The sequence below is a fragment of the Manihot esculenta genome, chromosome 12 (assembly GCF_001659605.2).
Source record: "Manihot esculenta cultivar AM560-2 chromosome 12, M.esculenta_v8, whole genome shotgun sequence".
Lineage (NCBI taxonomy): Eukaryota > Viridiplantae > Streptophyta > Magnoliopsida > Malpighiales > Euphorbiaceae > Manihot > Manihot esculenta.
The window spans coordinates 5878771-5898912 of NC_035172.2; the positions used below are offsets into that span (position 1 = coordinate 5878771).

Here is a 20142-nt window from a genome sequence, read left to right on the forward strand (position 1 = left end):
TACAATTTAATAGTACTGCGCCTAATGGATTACATGATATGATATTTTCGACACACTATGTGTCACATAGTTTCTCGGCTTGTATAGTGTCACATAGTTTCTCGGCTTTTAAGGTATATAGGCACAACATTCATCCTCCAAGCCATACAATTTGACACTTTGTACTATATAGATACAATTTTCCTTTATCTACTTAGTCGATTTTACTAAGAGTTTATAGGAGTTAAAATTTAATTATATGACTTATTAATACCTTACAAGCATGCATACAAAATGGTTACCATAATATGAATGACCTTACATATATACAACTGCATGACTTAATTTTCTCACTTTTCACTCGTATACACAACATTTCTATATATTTTTATGAAATAATTTTGGTGTAACTGTCATGTGTAATATTGTTTATACTTTGTATGAATATATTATTATTCACTCATTGGACATAAATTCAACGTATTATATTTTTTTCATATGCAAATAATAGATAAAGAAAATGACAAACAAAATGTTTGGTTCATAATCAGTTAATTTCAAGTTCTATATAGAAGTTATTTATGTATGACATATATATAAGTAGTATTTTAAGCGTCCGTAAAAGAGTTTTGAAAATAGTAAAAATGTAAAATATTATGTTTACTACTTTAAATTAATATATTTTATTTATAAGTTTAATAGTGAAAATTGAGTAAATATGGAAAATTTATTTTCCATGAAGATAATTGCTAATAAAAAAGAAAATTCTTATAATTTCTCTAATTTAAAATTATTTTTATAAATTAATATATATTTAAACAAATTAAATAACAATTAATAATATAAAAATTAATTTAAGTTTGCATATAAATTAATAATCGAATGATTGAAAAAATCAAATATTTTTATTATTTTATATTTTAATTTAAATATTTAAATTTTAAATAATATAAAATTTACATTTAATTGTCATTTTAATTGATTTTCAAAATTAAAATATAATATTAAATGTAATATTTTATTAATTTTAAATATAAATTAATTTTATATATAAAAATAATATTAACTCATAATTAAAATTAAATTAATTTATCTAAAAATTAAAATTTTGAATTAGAATACGATATAAACATTGAGTTTTTTATCGGTTGGCCTAATAATAATACTGATAACATATTAAGATTAATTAAAATTAAAATATAAATATCAGTAAATTTTAAATTTTTTAGATGAATTAATAAAAAATATATAAATATATATTTTTAGTGATTATAATAAATTATTATAAATAAAGTTATATAAATAATATAAAATAAAAATAATTTAAAATATAAAATAAATAAAATGTGAAGAAAATTTTTAAAAAATTTTCAAAATTGCAAATTATAAAAAAAATTAAATATGCGAAATATTTTATTTTTATTAAAAATATATATCCGTGCAACCGGCTATCCTACACCCTTGTTTTCGCCCTGATGAAGTTTATTGTGATTAACTCTATTTAAAAGTATAAAATAGATTAGTATACTTTCTTTTCAAGTAAAATTTTATTTTATTTTATTTTATTTAAAACAATAAAATTTTATTTTTGTTGATTTATTTTTTTAATTTTAGAAAAATAAAATAGGAAACAGGAGGAGAGAGAAACACACAAAGGAAAGCTTTCTGGCTGTGTTTGAGAACAATTGCGCCGTGGTGGACACAGAGACAGAGGATACGGCGGCTAACAAACGACTCAGCCAAACAGGAACTCCCAACAAAACAACCACAACTAGACATGGCTCTGCAGGCGGGTGTCTCCACCTCCAAAGTTCTTATCCTTGCTGGTGCAGGTCTCTTTCTCCCCTTTCCGTCTCTTCAATTGCATTATTTTCACTCTTGATTTAAGACTTTGCTGTATAACTCTCTCAATTGCTTAGTTCATCATCTTTTACCTTTCTTGATCTGTGACGATCTTGGTTTCGACCCATTTGAATTTCCTGTCTGATTCTTTTTTTTTCTTGGTCTTATTATTTGATTGTGTTTCTTTTTAGATTGGTTTTGTGAAGAATGTTTATGAATTTACATGTTTGTGTATCTTTGATGTTGCTCTATTGTTTCTGCTTTGGCCATTGGCTGCCATTTTAACTGTGTTTTTTTTTGGTGTTTTTAAAGGTTTGACTGGTTCGATTATATTGAGAAATGGGCGATTGTCTGAACTCATTGCTCAGCTGCAAGAATTGCTCAAGGGTGTTGATGAAGTGGAGATCGCACCTTACAAATACGATAGTGCACTTCTCTCTGCTCAGGTAATTTTGGTTGTTTCTTTCTTGTTGTTGTTCTTCTTCTTTGTCTTTTCATTGCCCTAATTCTCCTTTTTACCGTTTGAAAAGATAAGGGAAACTTTTTATTGACAAGTAGAAACTATTATTGGCATACAGCCCGCGAGTTTAAAGTTTGGAAAATTATGTACTGTAAAAGATGGACTGTTGAATGCTACAACACAGTTTTAATATGATACCATGCTTCTTATGTGGTCTGCTGCTACTAATGTTTATAATTAATGTGGAACTCTGAAGTCAGTTGGAAGGGAGGATTAAACTCCTGCTTATGTGTGAGATGCTGAACTCTAGAACTTTATTAGAAATATGATGGCTGTGGGTGCTGAAAAATTAGATGGAGTCATATTTTTGGAATAATAATTTGATGAGTGCTCAAATTTTGAACACGTTTCCCTTTGGTTGCACTTTCACAAATAGAAAAATTTTCTAATCTTGTGCATCTTGCCATTTACCATCACAAGAATGCTGATGTGAACATAGGATCCATTCTCTCTGAGATTTATGATGAATTGGAAAAAAAAATCCCAATTGGAATGGCACATGAAATTCACGTGTTCCTTCAAAGATGGATTAATTTATATGCTTAATTTTATCTATTGGTCATGGTTATACTTATCGATGCTCATAAACTTGACCATCTGGATATTCATGCTTAACAAGGTTAAGATATAAACACTAAATCAATACCAGCTATATCTAAAAATGCATCTAACTACACAAAAAATCAGTGTCTCAGTGAGTGGAAAAGGTTAAAAACACCTGAAATTGTCTTCGTCTCTGTGCTTTGAATTTAAAAAATTTAAGTTCAAAGCATTTAAATGTAATTTCATCACAATTTTGGTGGAGAGTACTTTCTTTCCATCTTTAGCCTCAAAGGTCAAGCCCTTTTGGCAAAAACTGTAATCTATAATGCATATTTTGCTTCTATTATGATTGCTGTATTAGCATCTATGACATTTGGCAAGGTTTTTATATTTGTTAGTTATCTTAGCATCATGGTTTTAAATCGTGGTCATGTCCATGTTGGCGGTTGCGGTTGTGGGTTACAAAAGCAGACTTGTAACAGTCGTAACATGACGGTAACAGCCTGGCTATGCAAGTTTTTTAAAAAAATTTTACAAGGTTCATAAAATGAATTGATATTGAGAGATATACAACTATATAATGGATATAAATGCATCAAAAATAGACTACATAACTTAAACTAAATATCATTATGGCAAACTAATAAAATAAAATTAAGTAATAAATTGCAAATTAATTTTAGTTTTAACAAAAGCATTATTTTTATTAATAAAAATTTATTTTTCAACTTTTTTAACCTTAAACCTATACATTAATTTTTTATTTATTACAACTAACATAGATATTAAATTTATAACTTGTCCCAAATATTGAATTACAATTACTATTAACAAATAAACTAATATCTCAAAGTATAATTTCAACTCAAAACTAACGTCAAAATGATCTTTAATCAACAAAAATACAAAAAAGAAACACAAAAAAAAAAAATCAAATTATAAAGATAAAAGCCAAAAAAAAGGAAAAATGAACTCATCTTTTAGAAGAAAGAAAATAAGAAAGGGACTAGTTTATAATGGATCTAAACTTATATGAGAAATATGTAGGAAATGATGAGTTTTTTGAGAAAAAAGAAAGAGAGATTTGAAAGAAAAGGGATTTGGAACTGCTGAAACTCATTGGAACCTCAAAATAGGCAAAATACATTTTGTTTAGCATGTGAATAAAAGGATTGAATTGTTGATAACGATTGGTGTTGTTACATAATGTTCGATAGCGGCCATTACGCCTGCAAATCGCGGGCGGGGACTTTAAATAACAGGGTAATGGGAAACAATCCCCACATTTCCCATTATATAGTGGCCGTTATGTAATGTAACAACCATTGTTTAATACCATGATCAGCATGCACTTTTACCACTTCCTAGGACTTCTGCTCTGACTGCTTCACTGAGTAGTTATTTTAAGACATCTTATCTCAAAACGGTTAAAATTTATCTTGGTTAGGAAATTCCTAAGCAAAATACTGGTTCTTAATTTAATTATGTAAAGGGTTCTTGATCTATCTTTGTCTCAAAGATTGTATTTCCTGATGAATGATTATTTGTGCTGCTGCCTCAGATTCGTCAATTGGCACAAGAGATTAAGGAGTTAACATTATCCAATCCTGTGACCATTTTTAATGGGAATGCTTCTTCTAATGGTGAGTACAACATATTTTCTTCAATAGTTGTAGATTCTAAGTAGCTCGCTCATCCTACTTTCATCAAATTTCATCTTGTATTCTTTTAATTTCAAAAGTGTTTAATTTCTGTTTGGGACCCTTCATTGATACTCACATTCTGACAAATGAACCAGTTAGGTTTTCCAATATTTTAGTGAGCTTATAGTTGGTTAAAGGTTGTCTATCAAATTTATTAGATACTTGCCCACTTCTAGCTAATTAATTAATTATCTAATGGATCTCACTGGTTAGACTTAGGGCTCAAAGAAATATGTATTACTTCATATTTACTTTCTCTGTTAATTTATTTTCATAGTTTGAAAGCCATGTTTATATAACTGTTTGAGCGGAAGCAAGCCGTGGTATTGAGATACAAAGTAATGCAGTAAAAAGGGTAAGCTAGTAGGAGACGTCTCAGTCTCTCTCAGTGCCCCTCCTTCCTGAAAGGAGGTTATTCGCTAGCTTGATATGGAAGAAATAAAAGCAAAATCTAAATTTTTATGGCCCAATGATTGGAACCCAAGTCATAAGATAAGTTCAGATGAGGAATCCAACTCTAGCAAAATCATTTTCTTGAGAAAGAGGAAATGGGATTTATGGTTCCTTAAATAATGTTATTCTTGCCACCTAGGAGGACTCAGTTTCATGTACTAGGTTTAGATTTTTGAAAGTTTTTCAAAATTTTCATGATTTATTCTGTTCTGCATCATTGGAGATTTATGTGTCTCGATGACAAAGTAAAAATATGCAAAGATGCTTATACATTTTCTTGTTTAAACAGGGAGTTTTGCATCATATCTAGTGCCAGCTGCTGCACTAGGAGCAATGGGATATTGTTACATGTGGTGGAAGGCAAGATTCTAATGACTCAAAGATGAAATGGATGCCTTTGCTTTTGGCATTCAACTTAGAGGGTGTTGGCTTAGCTTATAAGCCGGTTTGACCAATTAAATTACTGTAGTATCCTTATTAAAAATTTAAAAGTATAACATATACTCTCATTTAATGGAAAATAACTTATACCCGTTTAGTCATTTTCATAATAAATGTGCTTATAAGTTAACCAAATACATCAAGTTTCATCTACCACATATAATTACCTATACCAAACACGTAACAGCTTAAAATTTAAAAGTGCTTATAAGCTAATAAGTGCTTATAAGCTAAAATTAGCTTATAAGCTTAAATTAGCTTATAAGCACTTGATGCTTATAAGCTAAATTTCATAAGCTAAGCCAAACATCCTCTTAGTTTATTGCTTCTTGCTGATTATGGGTGTATTCTGTTACCTTTGTAGTGCAGGGCTTGTCATTTTCTGATGTAATGTTTGTAACAAAGAAAAATATGGCAAATGCTGTTGCAAATGTGTCTAAACAATTGGAGAATGTGTCTGAAACATTGGCTGTAAGTAAGATGGTTTATCTTTTGGCTAATTCTTGCTTTCCCAGACGACAACTCTTTTCTCTTAAATGTTTTGCTGTACTCTTAGTACTGTATCAACTATTGATTTGTGCAGTCAACGAAGAGACATCTGACAAAGAGGCTGGAAAATTTGGATTGGAAGGTGGTGGAGCAGATGGAAACTTCTAAGCTGATTGCTAATGATGTACATAGAAATTCTCTCTCTCTCTCTTTCTTTCTTTTTCTCTTTCCCTCCAGATATATATATTTGTTGGGAGTTCTTGTCCTATATTGGGACAATATAAAATGAAAGGGCAAAATTATCATAAGTGGTTGGGTTGCAAAATTAAATTGACTAGTTAATTATGATGTGTAAAGCAACTTAATCACTTGTCCCATATTGAAATAAATTATTGTCTAATGTGCCAAGCACTCTTGCAGAATTTAACATGGTTCTAATTTCTAAAGCTCGGTATGGGTTGTGGGTTGGGTTATTACTAACTAATTGTCAAGTGACAACCATGTGATTGCATTTGAGAGGGAAGTGTAGGGAATTCTTGTCCCATATTCGGAAAATATAAAGTGAAAGGGAAAAATAGTAAGTTATTGGATTGCATCATTAAATTGGCTAGCCATTTTGATGGGTAACACAATTCAATCATTTATACAAGTCATATTAAAATGCATTAATGTTTAATATGCCAAGCACCCTCTCCGAATTTAACACATGTGCATACACACACACACACACATCTTTCTTTTGTTCTGGAGCATAAGGTGTGCATATGTTTGCATGCATGTCAAATCAAGTCCACCAGAGCCAGACACTGGGTATTCCACCGTTGCAGATAATTGCATATTGGATTAGGAGCATGAATTTGAACTCAGCATGATGCCTATTGGATGACCCATTGATTAATATTGAGCTTATCATGTTGCTGTATAGCAAAAAGGTTACCTGAACATCTAAATTGCCTTATCCCAGAACTGTAAGATTTTTTAAGTTATTAGCCGATGTCAGCTAGTTTGGGATTAAGAATTAGTGTTTCTGCTGTTGTTTTCTGAGCGGACAATCACAGTTTGACTGGAAAGCGTTGGCCCAATGGTAAGGTAGCTTCTTTTGACTGGAAAGTTACAGTTTCCATATATGGAAACCCTAAGGGGGAAGGCCGCATATGACAAACAACCCTTCTAAGACTCTTGCAAAGTGGGGAGCCATGTGCACTGGAGGTGCCACATTAGTGAAAGCATGCATTCCTTTGACATTTGGGTAGGTCCAAGGGACAGTGGCCTACAAAAAGCTATAATTACATTGACCACTCTAACCGCAGCGCGTGCTTGACTAGACAAGCAAACGCACTCGTAACATTTGACAACTCTTTTTTGATGTGGCACTAGTTATTGCCCCTTTACATCTTTTTGATGTGGGACTTGTGAGGCAAAAATTACTTTTAATTAAACAGAACAATGCCTTATAAGTATGTTTGATTTGCCTTAAAGAAAGCCATTCAACATTGAATGGTTGCATGATTCTGAGATCCTCTATAAGCATTATGTGGCCCAACCTATTAGAAGCTTTATTCTTATGAGCTTGTGGACTCAAATTCTTCTGTTTTTGTCTCTCATTTCTGAGTTTTGACATCTGCCTGTTTGATTTTTGAGTCAGTCCTAGTGGAGCAAAGCAATAGGTTAACCTGAGCCCAAACTGTTTGTTGGTAGTTCTGTTCATTTGCAGCTCTAGTCATCAGGAAGTAGGAACTGTGTTAATACAAGACATGTTGCTCTGGTTGGGCAGATTTATTGCCAACAGAGGATGACATAAGCTTTTACTTTCTCATAGTAGCAAGCAAAGCTAGAGTAGATTTGAGAAAATTCATCATGCTTGTACATACCTTTGCCTTGTGTAGACACTTGGTGTTTTAGTCTTTATGTGATGCTGTAAGTTTTGGAATTCTAGGAATAGTATAATTGAGTTGGGATCATGTAGGCATATAGTACTCAAAGAGAATGCATTTGAAATGTGGAGGAGGCGGAAGAAGAAAGTGCTATTCTTGTCAAGGGAGGATTTCTGCATTAAAATGTTGAAAAATACCAACAAGAGAGACAATAATACCTATATTTCCAAGTTTTCTGTTCATAAATTGGGGCAACTAGTCAGATTTAACAAGCATGGTCAGTTCCTCTACTCATTTTTGAGGACAAGAATGGTTTCAAAGGTGGGGAATGTTATGAATAGGGGATACTAGAAGGAGATAAGCTGACTGTAATAGGCACGAAGTGGCAAAGCAGTTATTCTGTTACAACTAACAAAAAGGAATTAGTATAAATAGGAGGGTTGTCCTTGTATTGCATCATTCCAAAAGTTAATAATAAATGCAGAATTCCACTTTTCTCTATTCTTCTATTGCTTCTCTCCTTTCTTTCTCTATCTCCTCTCTAATTTCTGTTCTTTTCTATAAGCAAGAACCTGGTCCCATTCATTTAGAAGACCAGATGATCATAGCCCCTGAAAAAGTCCTCCATACAAGAGTAATAACAAGGGATGGACAGCAAACCCCTCAAGGCCTCATTAAATGGGTGAACATGCCAGAGGAAGCTGCTACTTGGGAAGACAGGACCTTCATCTCTGCCCATTTTCCAGAAATACCACTTTCTTGGGGGCAAGAAAGTGCTCAAGGAGGGGTTATTGTTACATACTTCAGAAAGAAGAAGAAGAATTCTAGGAAGAATCTTGGAGAAGTTTAGTTAAAGGAGGGAATAATAGTTTGTTGTAACCACTTGTAACTACTTCACTGTAACAGTAGAAGATGTATAAATACCAGTAAAGAAGAACTCACAGAAGCCAAGAAGATTCATAATACAATTCTCCTCTTCTCTCTCTCTCTCTCTCTCTATCTCTCTCCTTCCCTAATCTTTCTTTTCCTTCTTACACTCTCATCTGTTATTCTCTTTCTCTCAATCTCTTTCTTTCCAATCCCTAATCTGTTAAGAGACAAACTCTTAACATTTTACTCCTGCGAGTTTAGTATCTTGCCATTTAAATTTTCTTCTAGCACAATCTTTTTCTCCCCTTGTTTCTCATGCTAAGGTCATTTATGTTTCAGCTCAGTGAGCATAGTATCTTGCCATTTAAATTTTCTTCTTTCACAATCCTTTTCATATATTCCTCTTTCATGGTGACATTTACGTAAGGCTGAGCAGAAATCTGTTTTTACCTTAAATTCTAACATATCTAATTCAGTTTTTCTGATGGTTTTTGGTCTAAGCAATTCATTTGGTTACCATTTCTAAAAAATTTTCAGTTTGATTCGGTTAGTTCAGTTAAAAAAGAAAAAAGAAAATGAACTGATCAAAATGTTCTTTGGATGTGTTAGCTATGCCGGTTGGCATACCTACGTATTTAATAGTTCCAAAGCTTTGGCCTCTTCCTCCCACATAGGTGCAGCCTTACCTCTCTTCCTCTCAATCTCCTCGCCCTCTCTCTGGATGGAAGCCAAATTTATGCACTGAAGGAAGAGAGGTTCAAACATGCCCAAATAGGCCCAAAACTGACCAAGTAAATTTATCTGTTTGATTCAATTTGGTTCTATTTATCAGTTTCCACGTTTTAGCTTTTCAGTTCTTTGGTTAATTAGTTTTGGTTTGTTTCAGATGAGAAGTGAATGCACTGAATGCTCAACCCTACATTTATGTGAAGCTTGTATGTTTTATAAATAAAAGTGTCATGGCTACTTCCGCTGATTATTGTCATATAGTAATTTTGAGTCGGATAGATTTAATCAAAACCTAAAAAATAAAAAAGATGTTGAGTATATATATATGTAATTGTGGGAAAATAAACTACATTGAGGAGACGCATGTTAAGCATATAGTGTAAATGTGTAAGGTTCTATGGGGCTGCATCTAGATTTTCTCTCCGCTAAGACTCTAGCTAATTTATGCTCTGTACAATAGGAAGTGTAAATAATCTGCATTTCTTATTTTCTTGATGAGCTAAAAATACCTAGACGGGCCAAAACTTTCTATGCCAACACCTGCACATCATTGGATGGGTGTGTGAGGAGGAAGAGATTTGTAACTGGCAAAAAACACATAATTGGATGCACATGCTAGTGCTACTATTGTTGAACTTATGTGCAATATAACTTGCTTGCAGGTAGGTGAGATGAAAACAAACCTTTCACAGATTGGGTTTGATGTTGAAATAATCCATCAAATGATATCTGGGCTGGTAAGTTGTGTCCTTGTATATTTAACTTTCCATCCAGTTACAAGATTCATCACGTTTTTCTTGTTATTTCAATAAACTCCGCAGGAAGGAAAGCTTGAGCTTCTTGAGAGCAAACAGGTTATTTATGCTTCTCTAATCAATTGTTTCTTTCTAACATTTTGCAATGGCTTGGACGTTTTTGACGTGATTGAATTTCTTTGTATTGTTTCTTTCTTTCTTTCTTTTTGGCTTACATCATGCAGGATGCTACAAACTCGGGACTTTGGTATCTCTGCCAGTTTGCTGGAGGCTTTAAAGATGGGTCCGGTGCAAAAATTTATCAGGTCAGATTTCCTTCTTCTAAAAGCCAAGTTTGATCTGATAGATTTCAGCTATTTGCTTTGAACTGCCCAATGCAACCCCCCTCCACCCCCCCCCCCGACCCAAAAAAAAAATGAAAAAAAGGGAAAAAGCAACTAGAAAGGAACAAGAGCTAGCTAATAATGCTCAGTGGAAGTAAAAGACAGGTGTTCTCTCATATTATGGCCACTTCAAAGTTATTGAAAGTGGCTATGAATTCTAGAAAGTTGGGGTTTCCAGTAATTCTCTTTTTAAACCTTGTTATGTCTTTGATGATTTTTTATGTACTCGAAAGAAAATGTGTGAAAACCCCAAACTAGAGAGAAATTGTGAGTGGTTAGAGATAGTTCAGTTGTTGAAGTATGTGCACGCTATTGATATTTCTTTTTTCTTTTTTTCTTTTCCAAACAGTTCCATTGAAAAAGACCTTAGTTTTTATTATTTTATTTTAATGGTCCTTTGCCTATCATTTTAAGGGCATGCAGACCTATTGCCACAGCCAATTTTGCTACAGCCATATCAATAAAAGATTGATTATTTCCCTCAATTGCCTCTAAAGTCATTTGAATTTCAACTTTTTGGACTTATCCTGGAATCCAAACATCATTCTTTGTTCTCCATCTCGTATTTTCTTTCTCTTTTAGGGAAAAAGGCCACATGGGTGTTTTTGTTTTCTGCACTGTATTTGAAATTGAATTTAGAAGTTCTAAATTCTTGAAGCAAGCATTTGAATTTTTCGATTAAAGACACCCACCATAAGGTTGAAAGAATACTCGCACAGGTTATAGACCCTAATAGCCACGATCTACCATCAACTCTTTGGATACCATGCAGTACTCAAACTATCCATGAAAATTCAAGCGATTGAATGGAAATATAGAAATAAAAGAAGCCTAAACAACTACTTTTGCAATGAAAGGATCCACCAATTTGTTAATATCCTGTTGATGAAGCGTCCAGCGATGCATGGCTGCTAGAGAGATTAGAAGGTGGACAGGTACCATCTTAGCTATTGGTGAAAAGTATCACCATGGTCAAGTCTAAAACTGTGATAGTATAGATCCTGCCATGGATTTAACTTCCAGTTGTGGTCGTGGGTAGCATATACATGCTATAATGACTGTAACATAGCAGTAACAGCCTAGTGCTACGTAAATTCTTCTGAAAAATTTGCTCAGTTCATGGAATGAATAGATATTGGTTGATACAAGTAAGATTAAGTTACACAACTATGTAATAAGCATAAATACATCAAATAAAGGCTATAAATTTATTATTCTTAAACACTATTATCATTACTTAATTTATAGCTAAAATAATTATGTAGACAATAAATTTTGAAAGAGACAAATTATTGGTGACAACCACTGTTGATAAGTAACGTTTGGTAATAGTACCGTTATGCAATGGCTGTAATGAATAAGGGTGAGCATTTGAACAGTTCGGTTCAAAACTAAACCGAACTAAATAAACCGAAAACCAAAATTTTAGTATTTATAAAAATCGAACCGAACCAATTTTGGTCAGCAACCGAATCAAATTGAACCGGTCTGATTCGGTTCGGGTTGATCGGTTTTGATTTTTAATAAGTTTTTTATTTTTTACACTTTATTTTTAATATTTTAAAATTTAATTAAAATATTTTAATCTTAATATAATTTAATTTCTCTATATTATTGAAAATAACAAATTATTATCACTAATCGGTTCGGTTCGATTTTTTTTATCAAAATCGAACTGAACCGAAATAACCGAAATTTTTGAAATTAAAAATCGAACCAAACCGAATTGAATAAAAAACCGAATCGAATTTTGAAATTAATTCGGTTCAGTCGGTGTTTTCAGTTTGAATCGAATACTGCTCACCCCTAGTAATGAAGGTTACGCTTGCAAATTATGGGAGACCTGTAAATAATAGTGAAACGGGTAACATCCTCCAAAATCCTGTTCCATAATGTAACAACTTATTTGGTGTGGGTAAGGTGTCTCTTTGATGTTCCATAATGACAGTAGTTTTGGATCAAGAGCCTTTTTCTTTCACTAGAGGAGGCACGTGCCCATGTTTAATAAGAGGAAAGTCGCTGTCATGCTAGCATTATAATTATTGTGAGAACCAGGGACATGCTAAGAAGACTTGCCGGAAGTTACATGATCGTCCCACCAGAAGTCGTGGGGGGAAACAAGGTACTTTAAAGCTCAAACTAATTTATCAGAAACTGTGAAGGAGCCCTCTAAGGAGATAGGGGTGTAAACGAACCGAGCCGAGCCGAGCTTTGAAGAGCTCAAGCTTGGTTCGTTAAAATTTTTTCGAGCTCGAGCCGAATTCGAGCTTTACTCATATCGAACTCGAGCCGAGTATTAAGAAGCTCAAGCTTGGCTCGTTTAGCAAACGAGCTTAGACGAGTCGAGCTTTTATCGAGCTGAGTCTCAAATAGTTCATGAATAATTTAATTTATTTAAATGTATAATGAGTTTTAGTTTAAAACTAATAAGTTTAAAACTAAAATAATTTTAGATAAATAAGTATATCTACAAATTAGCATGTAAACTTATAAAAATGAGTTTTTAAATCTTAATGATCTAAATATATGCAAGTTTAAGAGTGTAACTAAACTATATAGAGATGAATTTTAAAATATTTAGATTTGGCTCATGAAAGTATATGCAGGGTTTAGTTTATTTCTCTTATGATAGTAATTTCAGTTTACTTAACGAGACTGTTCACGAGCCTATTCGCGAGCCTGCTCATAAACTCAGAAACGAGTCGAGCTCACGAGCCTTAACGAGCCGAATACTATGGAGCTCAAGCTTGGCTCGTTTACCAAACGAGCCTAAAAATTAAGCTCAAGCTTGGCTCGTTTAGAAATCGAATCGAGCTCGGTCGAGCTTTTATCGAATCGAACCTCAAATAGCTCACGAACGGCTTGGCTCATTTACACCCCTATAAGGAGACAACTGTTATTGAGTTCCTTTCCTCTAATGAAATTCAGGGTCTCAAGTACCTCCGGTCTCATATTGACACCTCGTCCTTTTCTGGTGTCACATCAAACTTTGGCACAATTGAATGGTTTAAGGTCAGATTGGTTGCTAAAGGTTTCACCCAAACCTATAGAGTGGATTATCAAGAGACATTTGCCTCAGTTGCAAAAATGAACTCAATCAGAGTCTTTGTTATCTTGTGTAGCTAACTTAAACTAAGACTTATAACAATTTGATATGAAGAATGCATTCCTCCATGGAAATTTAGAGGAAGAGGCATTCATGGATATCTCTTGGATTTGCTGATGAGAAGACACAAGGAAAGGTGTGCAAATTAAAAAAGGTTTTGTATGGCTAAAACAATCTCCCAGAGCTTGGTGTGACAGGTTTAGCAAAGTCATGATATTCTTTAGTTACCAACAGAGTAATGTTGATCATACTTTATTTATTAAACATCACAAGAGTAAAATCACCCTTTTCTTATTATATAGGTTAATGATATAATGGTGATAAGTGACAAAGAGGAAATGACTCAATTAGAAAAGTTGTTGGTTCAAGAATTAAAATTAAAGATTTGGGAAAGCTTTAAGAGATTTTTATCTTTCAAAAAAAGTACATTCTGGATTTTTTAGAAGAAACTGATATGTTGGGGTGTAAATTAGTAAAATCTCTCGTTGAAAGTAATCATAAGATGCAAGTAAAAACTGGTGAGTTGGTGGATATTGGAAGATACCAGATATTGACAAGGAGCACTCAACTAGACATAGCCTATACTGTTATCTTAGTCAGTCAATTAATGCATGATCCTTGCGATTGAAATACCTAAAGTATGTGCTAGGGAAAGGGCTTTTTCACTTTAAACATGGTCATTTTCGAGTTGAAACTTTTAGAGATATAAATTGGACAGGATCTCTTGATGACAGGAGATCAGCCTCCAGCTACTCAATATTGTTAAAGGTGACCCGAGGCTCGAGGCGCCTCTCACGGAGGCGCTCACCTTGCCTCGTGAGTCGCCAGGTTGAATATTTGTATTTTTAATTTTGACATTATTTTTCATGCAAAAAATAAATTATAAATAATTATAGTAATAAGAAATTATGGAAAAAATAGTTTTGAGTTTCTTAAAAATATTTTAATTTTTTGTTTTTGATGTGAAAATAATGCTGAATATATATATAGTAGTGATTGAAAATAATGAACACTCTTCACTCACTAACTAGTTGTAATTCAAAATTTGGTCATGTTTTAAATTGCAGATATGGCTGCATTTGTGGTCACAGTAATGAGTAAGGGAAATAGGCTTGTAACATCCATACCGTAGCAAAAAGCCAACTGCTACACGCAATTTTTAAATATTTTTTTATAAGATTCATGAAATGGATATATTTTGGTAGATACAAGTAGAATTAAGAGATGGAAGTGTATAATAAGCATAAATATATCAAATGAATGCATTAAATCTATCATTCTTAAACATCATTAACATTAATGAATTTATATTTAAAATAATTATGTAGATAGTAAATAACTAACCATATTATCACCATAATAAATTAATTTTTAATTATTGAAAATAAATTTCTTTTAAGAACTTAAAAAATATCTTTTTCAATTTTAAATCAACTTACCTTTTTAAGGAATATGTGGTACTATAACTAAGATAAGTACTAAATGCTCCATTAAGTTTTAAACTTACCATTAAACTAATATAGTAAGTTTAAATTTTTTATTTGATGTTATTCTCAAATTAATAACATATTTTAATAAAAACAGCAAATAATGAAAAGAAATAGCAAAAACAGAAAAAAAAAAAAAAAAGACTTACTATAAGAATCAATTGTGGAGTAGAGATATTTATGATGATTTTTAGCTTAAAAGGGGAGCTTTGTACAATTAAAATTTTTGAGAGAATATGATAAGAACAATTACTTTGGGTGGCTGAAATACTCAGAAATGTAAAGAAAGGAAGAAAACGGTGTGTGATGTCACTTTTAGCAAATATATTACTGGGTGACAACCGTTACTGTTACATAAAAATGATAATGGCCATTATACATACAATTCATGGGATGCCTTTAAATTTCAGAGGCAACGGGTAGCGGCCCCATGAAAACCTATAAATAACATTATATGATAACCATTATTTAAAATCATGATCATGACTTGGTGTTTAATGATTTTGACATGGCTAGACTCACCCTTTTTGGGGAAATAAAATCTTCCACACACCTTTGCAATTATTTTTTCCTAGACACCTCCCATTTTGGAAAAAAAGCTCTGGCATTTGTAGCTTAAAACACATTTTCCTTCTGTAAGTTTCTCCAATTACACATAGAATGTCATTTACTTTGACGTTGACATGGCTGGGGAATAGGCAGCTATTAGAGGCGATTTTTAATTTCTTAATCTCCTAATTTGAGTTAATGAATTGATCTACTTTCGTCTTCAACTTTGGCAGGACGTTGGTGCTAAGCTAGCAAACCATTCAGCAGTGACTTACAATGATATATCTCCTAAGGTATGTGGAGTGACAAATCCTCAAATGTAATCCTGATTCTTGTCTGTTCTTTTATAACATGGTCCAACATAATATTTCAGGGCCTTCAATTTATTGCTGAAGCTAAAGAGTTGGATACAGTTGACAAATCAATGCAAAACATGAAGAAAAATGAGATTGATATCGTACCTGGTGAAAAAATCAAAACCATGAAGACGAGAATACACAGGTCGTATCCAGTCGGGTTATCCTTGGCTCGGGACTTGATAAGTTCCGGCGTATAATTATTTTGATTCTCTGCTGCTGGTAAATATCTGGATTTTTCATTCTGAAACTGTTTGGGGTTTTGCATTCATTTCTATACATGCACTGCAAATGCAACTCAAGATTGTTTTGATTCAACATTCAGAAAATGTGTTCTAGATGTAGACTTGCTGTAGAAGATGTATCCTTGGCTGCCAAAGAAAGCACCCAGGGAGTGTTGTAGCTTCAAGTGAGTGTTGCACATTTGAAAATAAGAGAACAATCATTTGAATTGCCGCTGGATAATTTATGAGAATCTTGGCATGGAAAGCTGGATTGCCAAGGATTTTTCATTTTGCAGATAATATGTGAATAATATTCTCTTTACTGTTCTGGAATTATAGTTAAAAGGATATTCTTGCATTAGGACTTTGAAATATTGACACAAGATAGATGCAAAGGAAAAACCCTTGTAAGGAAACTTCAATACATTCGGAGTAAACAGAAAAATGATGATCCAGTTTGATTTGGTGCTGTTTCAATGTCTAAAATTTCTCTTTTCAAATTTTTTAATTCAGTTAAATTTGAAACTAAACTCACCGATTGCCTGCTTTTGAATTTCCGACTATGGTTGTTTATGTGCTAATATTTGTATATATTATTTATTAAATATTTAAAATTACACCTAAAATTCATGAGAACAGGCCAAAAATCTTTAAGTAATTAAAATTTTTAAATATTTACGGTGCATTATTATATTTAATTTAATTAAAGTATTTGTATATAATTATAATATATAAATTTTCATAACCATTCCGTCTTAACATATAAAAATTAATTTGCATTTTACTTGATATATCAAAAATTAAATTGCATATTATTATTATTATGGTAAAACTCTTTGAAAGAAAAAAATTTAAATGAATTTTTATAAGATTATTTAATATTTTTATTTTTTTAATATGAAAATTTTAAATTAAAAGTAAAAAATTTTCTTTTTAAATAAAAAAAATATTTAAAAATATATTAATTAAATTGAATTTTTGTGAGATTCTTGGTTTCAAATGTAGATAATACGCACGTGTCGGTAAAATTTTTGGCATCAAGGTTTTTTTTTTTTTTCTTTTTAATCAAAACCTGATAATTCCATTTAAGGGGTTTTAAAATTTAGAAAAATATCATAAAAGGCTATTAAAAGAAGGTTACTAAGGCCTAAAAAAATAATACAACAAAAAATAAAATAAAACAACAAAGGCTTAAGCCCAGAAGCCCAAACCCACAATAGCGAAACCCTAATGCTGAATTGGGAAGCTTCTGACTTGCCGCGAAAAATTTATGAAGCACAAAACAACAGTAAAACATAGGGAAAAAAAAAATCCACAATTTAGAGTAGAGCTTAGCAGCCAAAATCCAAAAGCACTATCTATACAACGTTTGTACCGAGGGAGGAAATACTAAGTAGATCTCCTTGATGTCGACGAGGATTAACTATCCAAGTTAGCAATAATGAATTCAGATCAATTTAAAGTTATTAAAATCTACAATAAATCTAATATATAAGTTATGATCTTGATAAAAATTTCAAAAAATTTAAAAATATTTATAAAAATGATCCATCAAGATTTCTGAAGAGAGAAAAGATCCTTCTCTCTCCGGAGCATGCAGGACCATCCTGTAAACATAGAGGAGCAAACGAAGCTTGGTCCCTGCATGCAAAAGATTTCATAAATAAACAATAAAAAGAGATAAGAGAAAAGAAAATCACTCTCCTATAAAAGGAGAAAAGATCTAAAAAAAAATGATTAAATGATAAAAAAGAGACAAACTCCCGGATAAAATGATCCAAAGAGAAAAATGATCTTCCTAGAAAGTTAAAAGAGAAAAAAAAATAATCTTTTAATTTTTATTTTAAATTATCAATAACATTTTATGTTATAATTAAATTTATTTATTTACTTTGAGAATGTCAGTGATGACATAATTTATTTATTTTGAGTTATAGTTAAAATTTATTTAATTTATTCTGGATAAATTTAAGATTAAGTTTTTCGCAACTAGAAAATTTAGTTTAAATTCTCTCCTATTCTTGTAATTAAGAGATTTTTAGATAATTTATAATTAATTAAGTTAAAATTTTCTTATTTATTTAAAATTAATTTAATTTATCCTAGTCTAAATTGGAATAGGACTTATAATCCAACTTTAACTAGGACTTAAACTTTTTAGGCTATAAATACACTATTAAAGAGGACTTATTTGATCATTCTTCTCAATATAAAGTTGAGGCTTTATTCAATTCCATTAAGAATCTGCAAATTTATCAAGGTTAGTATATTTTTATTTATATTTTATGCTATTATTGTATAAGGGTTTTCAATCGTAAGTTGATTATATATTTCATATTATTTTTAAAAATAATTTAATAAAGTGCAATATCGATTGAGATTGTATTAAAAAAATAATAGAAAATTAGTATACATAAAATTAACTATAAGCCTTTTTTTTAAAAAGAAAAAAAAAAGAAAAAAAAGGGAAAACTTTACCTCCCTAGAGAGCCCACGATCTAAATTTGAATAGTTAGCCCAATAACGAGTCAAGTTGGATAACTTGGGCCTGAATCCAGGTGAGGCGGCACAGTTCGACCAGAATACCTTTCCCTTGGCTACAAAAAGGCTAGGGCTGGAACTTGCAGGATCACTGATCAGATTTCCTTCAGCTTCTTTTGGTCTCCCTACGCTACCTCTCTCTAAGGTTGTTTTTTTACTTCTAATTCTTCTCTTGTTGTTGAATGATTTTCTGCTCAATTCATCGGAATAATATGCAACTTTAGGCAAAATTTTATAGATTTTGCTCCCATACGTGGTTTCGTATTTGATCGATTTATTGCTGATTATAGGACTATATGAAATTTTTGTTTGGATTGATTTTGCTTTCTCTTGGCTAATTTGTTATTCCTTTCTTGATATGGTACTTGTTCTAAATTTTGGTGGTTGATTGTTTGTTTGCTTGCAATTTTGGTTGTTGATTGTTTGTTTGCTTGTTTGTTTTTTTTTCAAAAAATATATAACTAAAAAGTGGAAAATTTTTATCAAGTAATTAGTTTCTTTTTTTTATTTTATTTTGTGTTCTGCCTGAAATTTGTTGTTTGCTCCAATCTAAAATTTTGTTTGTTTACTAACACCCACCCCCCCCCCCCCCCTAAAAAAAAAATCTTAGTTTGAAAAAAGTTAGGTTTTCAAATCACAGTTCTGTATATATAGCTAATAACTGATTTGGTGTTGTGACAGAAACATAAATCATGCCGAAGAATAAGGGAAAGGGAGGTAAGAATAGGAAGAGAGGAAAGAACGAAGCAGATGATGAGAAACGTGAACTCATCTTCAAGGAAGATGGACAGGAGTATGCCCAAGTTCTTCGCATGCTTGGCAATGGCCGTTGTGAAGCCATGTGTATTGATGGCTCCAAGCGCCTATGTCACATTCGAGGGAAGATGCACAAGAAGGTCTGGATTGCGGCTGGTGATATAATTCTTGTTGGGCTGCGTGACTACCAGGATGACAAAGCTGATGTTATCTTGAAGTATATGCCAGATGAAGCTAGGCTTCTGAAGGCCTATGGTGAACTTCCTGAGAATACACGTCTCAATGAAGGTATTGCTGGAGGTCTTGATGAGGAGGATGATGGTGCCGGTGATGATTACATCGAGTTCGAAGATGAAGATATTGATAAGATCTAGAGTTTGGGAACTGACTTTCTTTCTATCTTATGTTTATTTATGAAGAGAGATGTCCATGTGAGTGGCTAACGATATTAAAAGCCTAAGCAAGGGTTTGTGCTTTATAAGTTGAAATTGGGATGCTAAACTGATAATATTTCTTGTGATAGTTATCATTTTTATTGGTTC

General features: G+C 32.1%; 2 protein-coding genes across 3 annotated transcripts; both read left to right on the top strand.

Moving 5' to 3' along the window:
• The first annotated feature begins 1612 nt into the window (after positions 1 to 1612).
• On the top strand, positions 1613 to 16648 carry LOC110627766. 2 transcript variants are annotated; one of them, XM_043948854.1, is made up of 12 exons: positions 1613 to 1811; positions 2134 to 2267; positions 4446 to 4527; positions 5330 to 5400; positions 5851 to 5952; positions 6065 to 6154; positions 10106 to 10180; positions 10265 to 10297; positions 10423 to 10503; positions 15957 to 16016; positions 16097 to 16301; positions 16419 to 16648. In XM_043948854.1, exons 1-11 carry the CDS (start codon positions 1757 to 1759, stop codon positions 16277 to 16279), a joined length of 966 nt encoding a protein of 321 aa, XP_043804789.1. In that variant the 5' UTR covers positions 1613 to 1756; the 3' UTR covers positions 16280 to 16301; positions 16419 to 16648. The 2 variants fall into 2 exon arrangements, with proteins under 2 accessions (XP_043804789.1, XP_021629820.2); XM_021774128.2 differs by having other exon boundaries at positions 16097 to 16648.
• A 2184-nt stretch (positions 16649 to 18832) lies between these two features.
• LOC122725250 (eukaryotic translation initiation factor 1A) lies at positions 18833 to 20142 on the top strand. Its single transcript, XM_043962273.1, has 2 exons — positions 18833 to 18989; positions 19526 to 20142. Exon 2 carries the CDS (start codon positions 19537 to 19539, stop codon positions 19972 to 19974), a length of 438 nt encoding a protein of 145 aa, XP_043818208.1. The 5' UTR covers positions 18833 to 18989; positions 19526 to 19536; the 3' UTR covers positions 19975 to 20142.

Coding starts and splice junctions, on each gene's coding strand:
- LOC110627766 (XM_021774128.2), top strand. CDS start 1,757: ATGGCTCTGCAGGCGGGTGTCTCCACCTCCAAAGTTCTTATCCTTGCT. Junction 6,155..10,105: donor CTAAGCTGATTGCTAATGAT/GTACATAGAAAT, acceptor ACTTGCTTGCAG/GTAGGTGAGATGAAAACAAA. Junction 10,181..10,264: donor ATCAAATGATATCTGGGCTG/GTAAGTTGTGTC, acceptor TAAACTCCGCAG/GAAGGAAAGCTTGAGCTTCT.
- LOC122725250 (XM_043962273.1), top strand. CDS start 19,537: ATGCCGAAGAATAAGGGAAAGGGAGGTAAGAATAGGAAGAGAGGAAAG.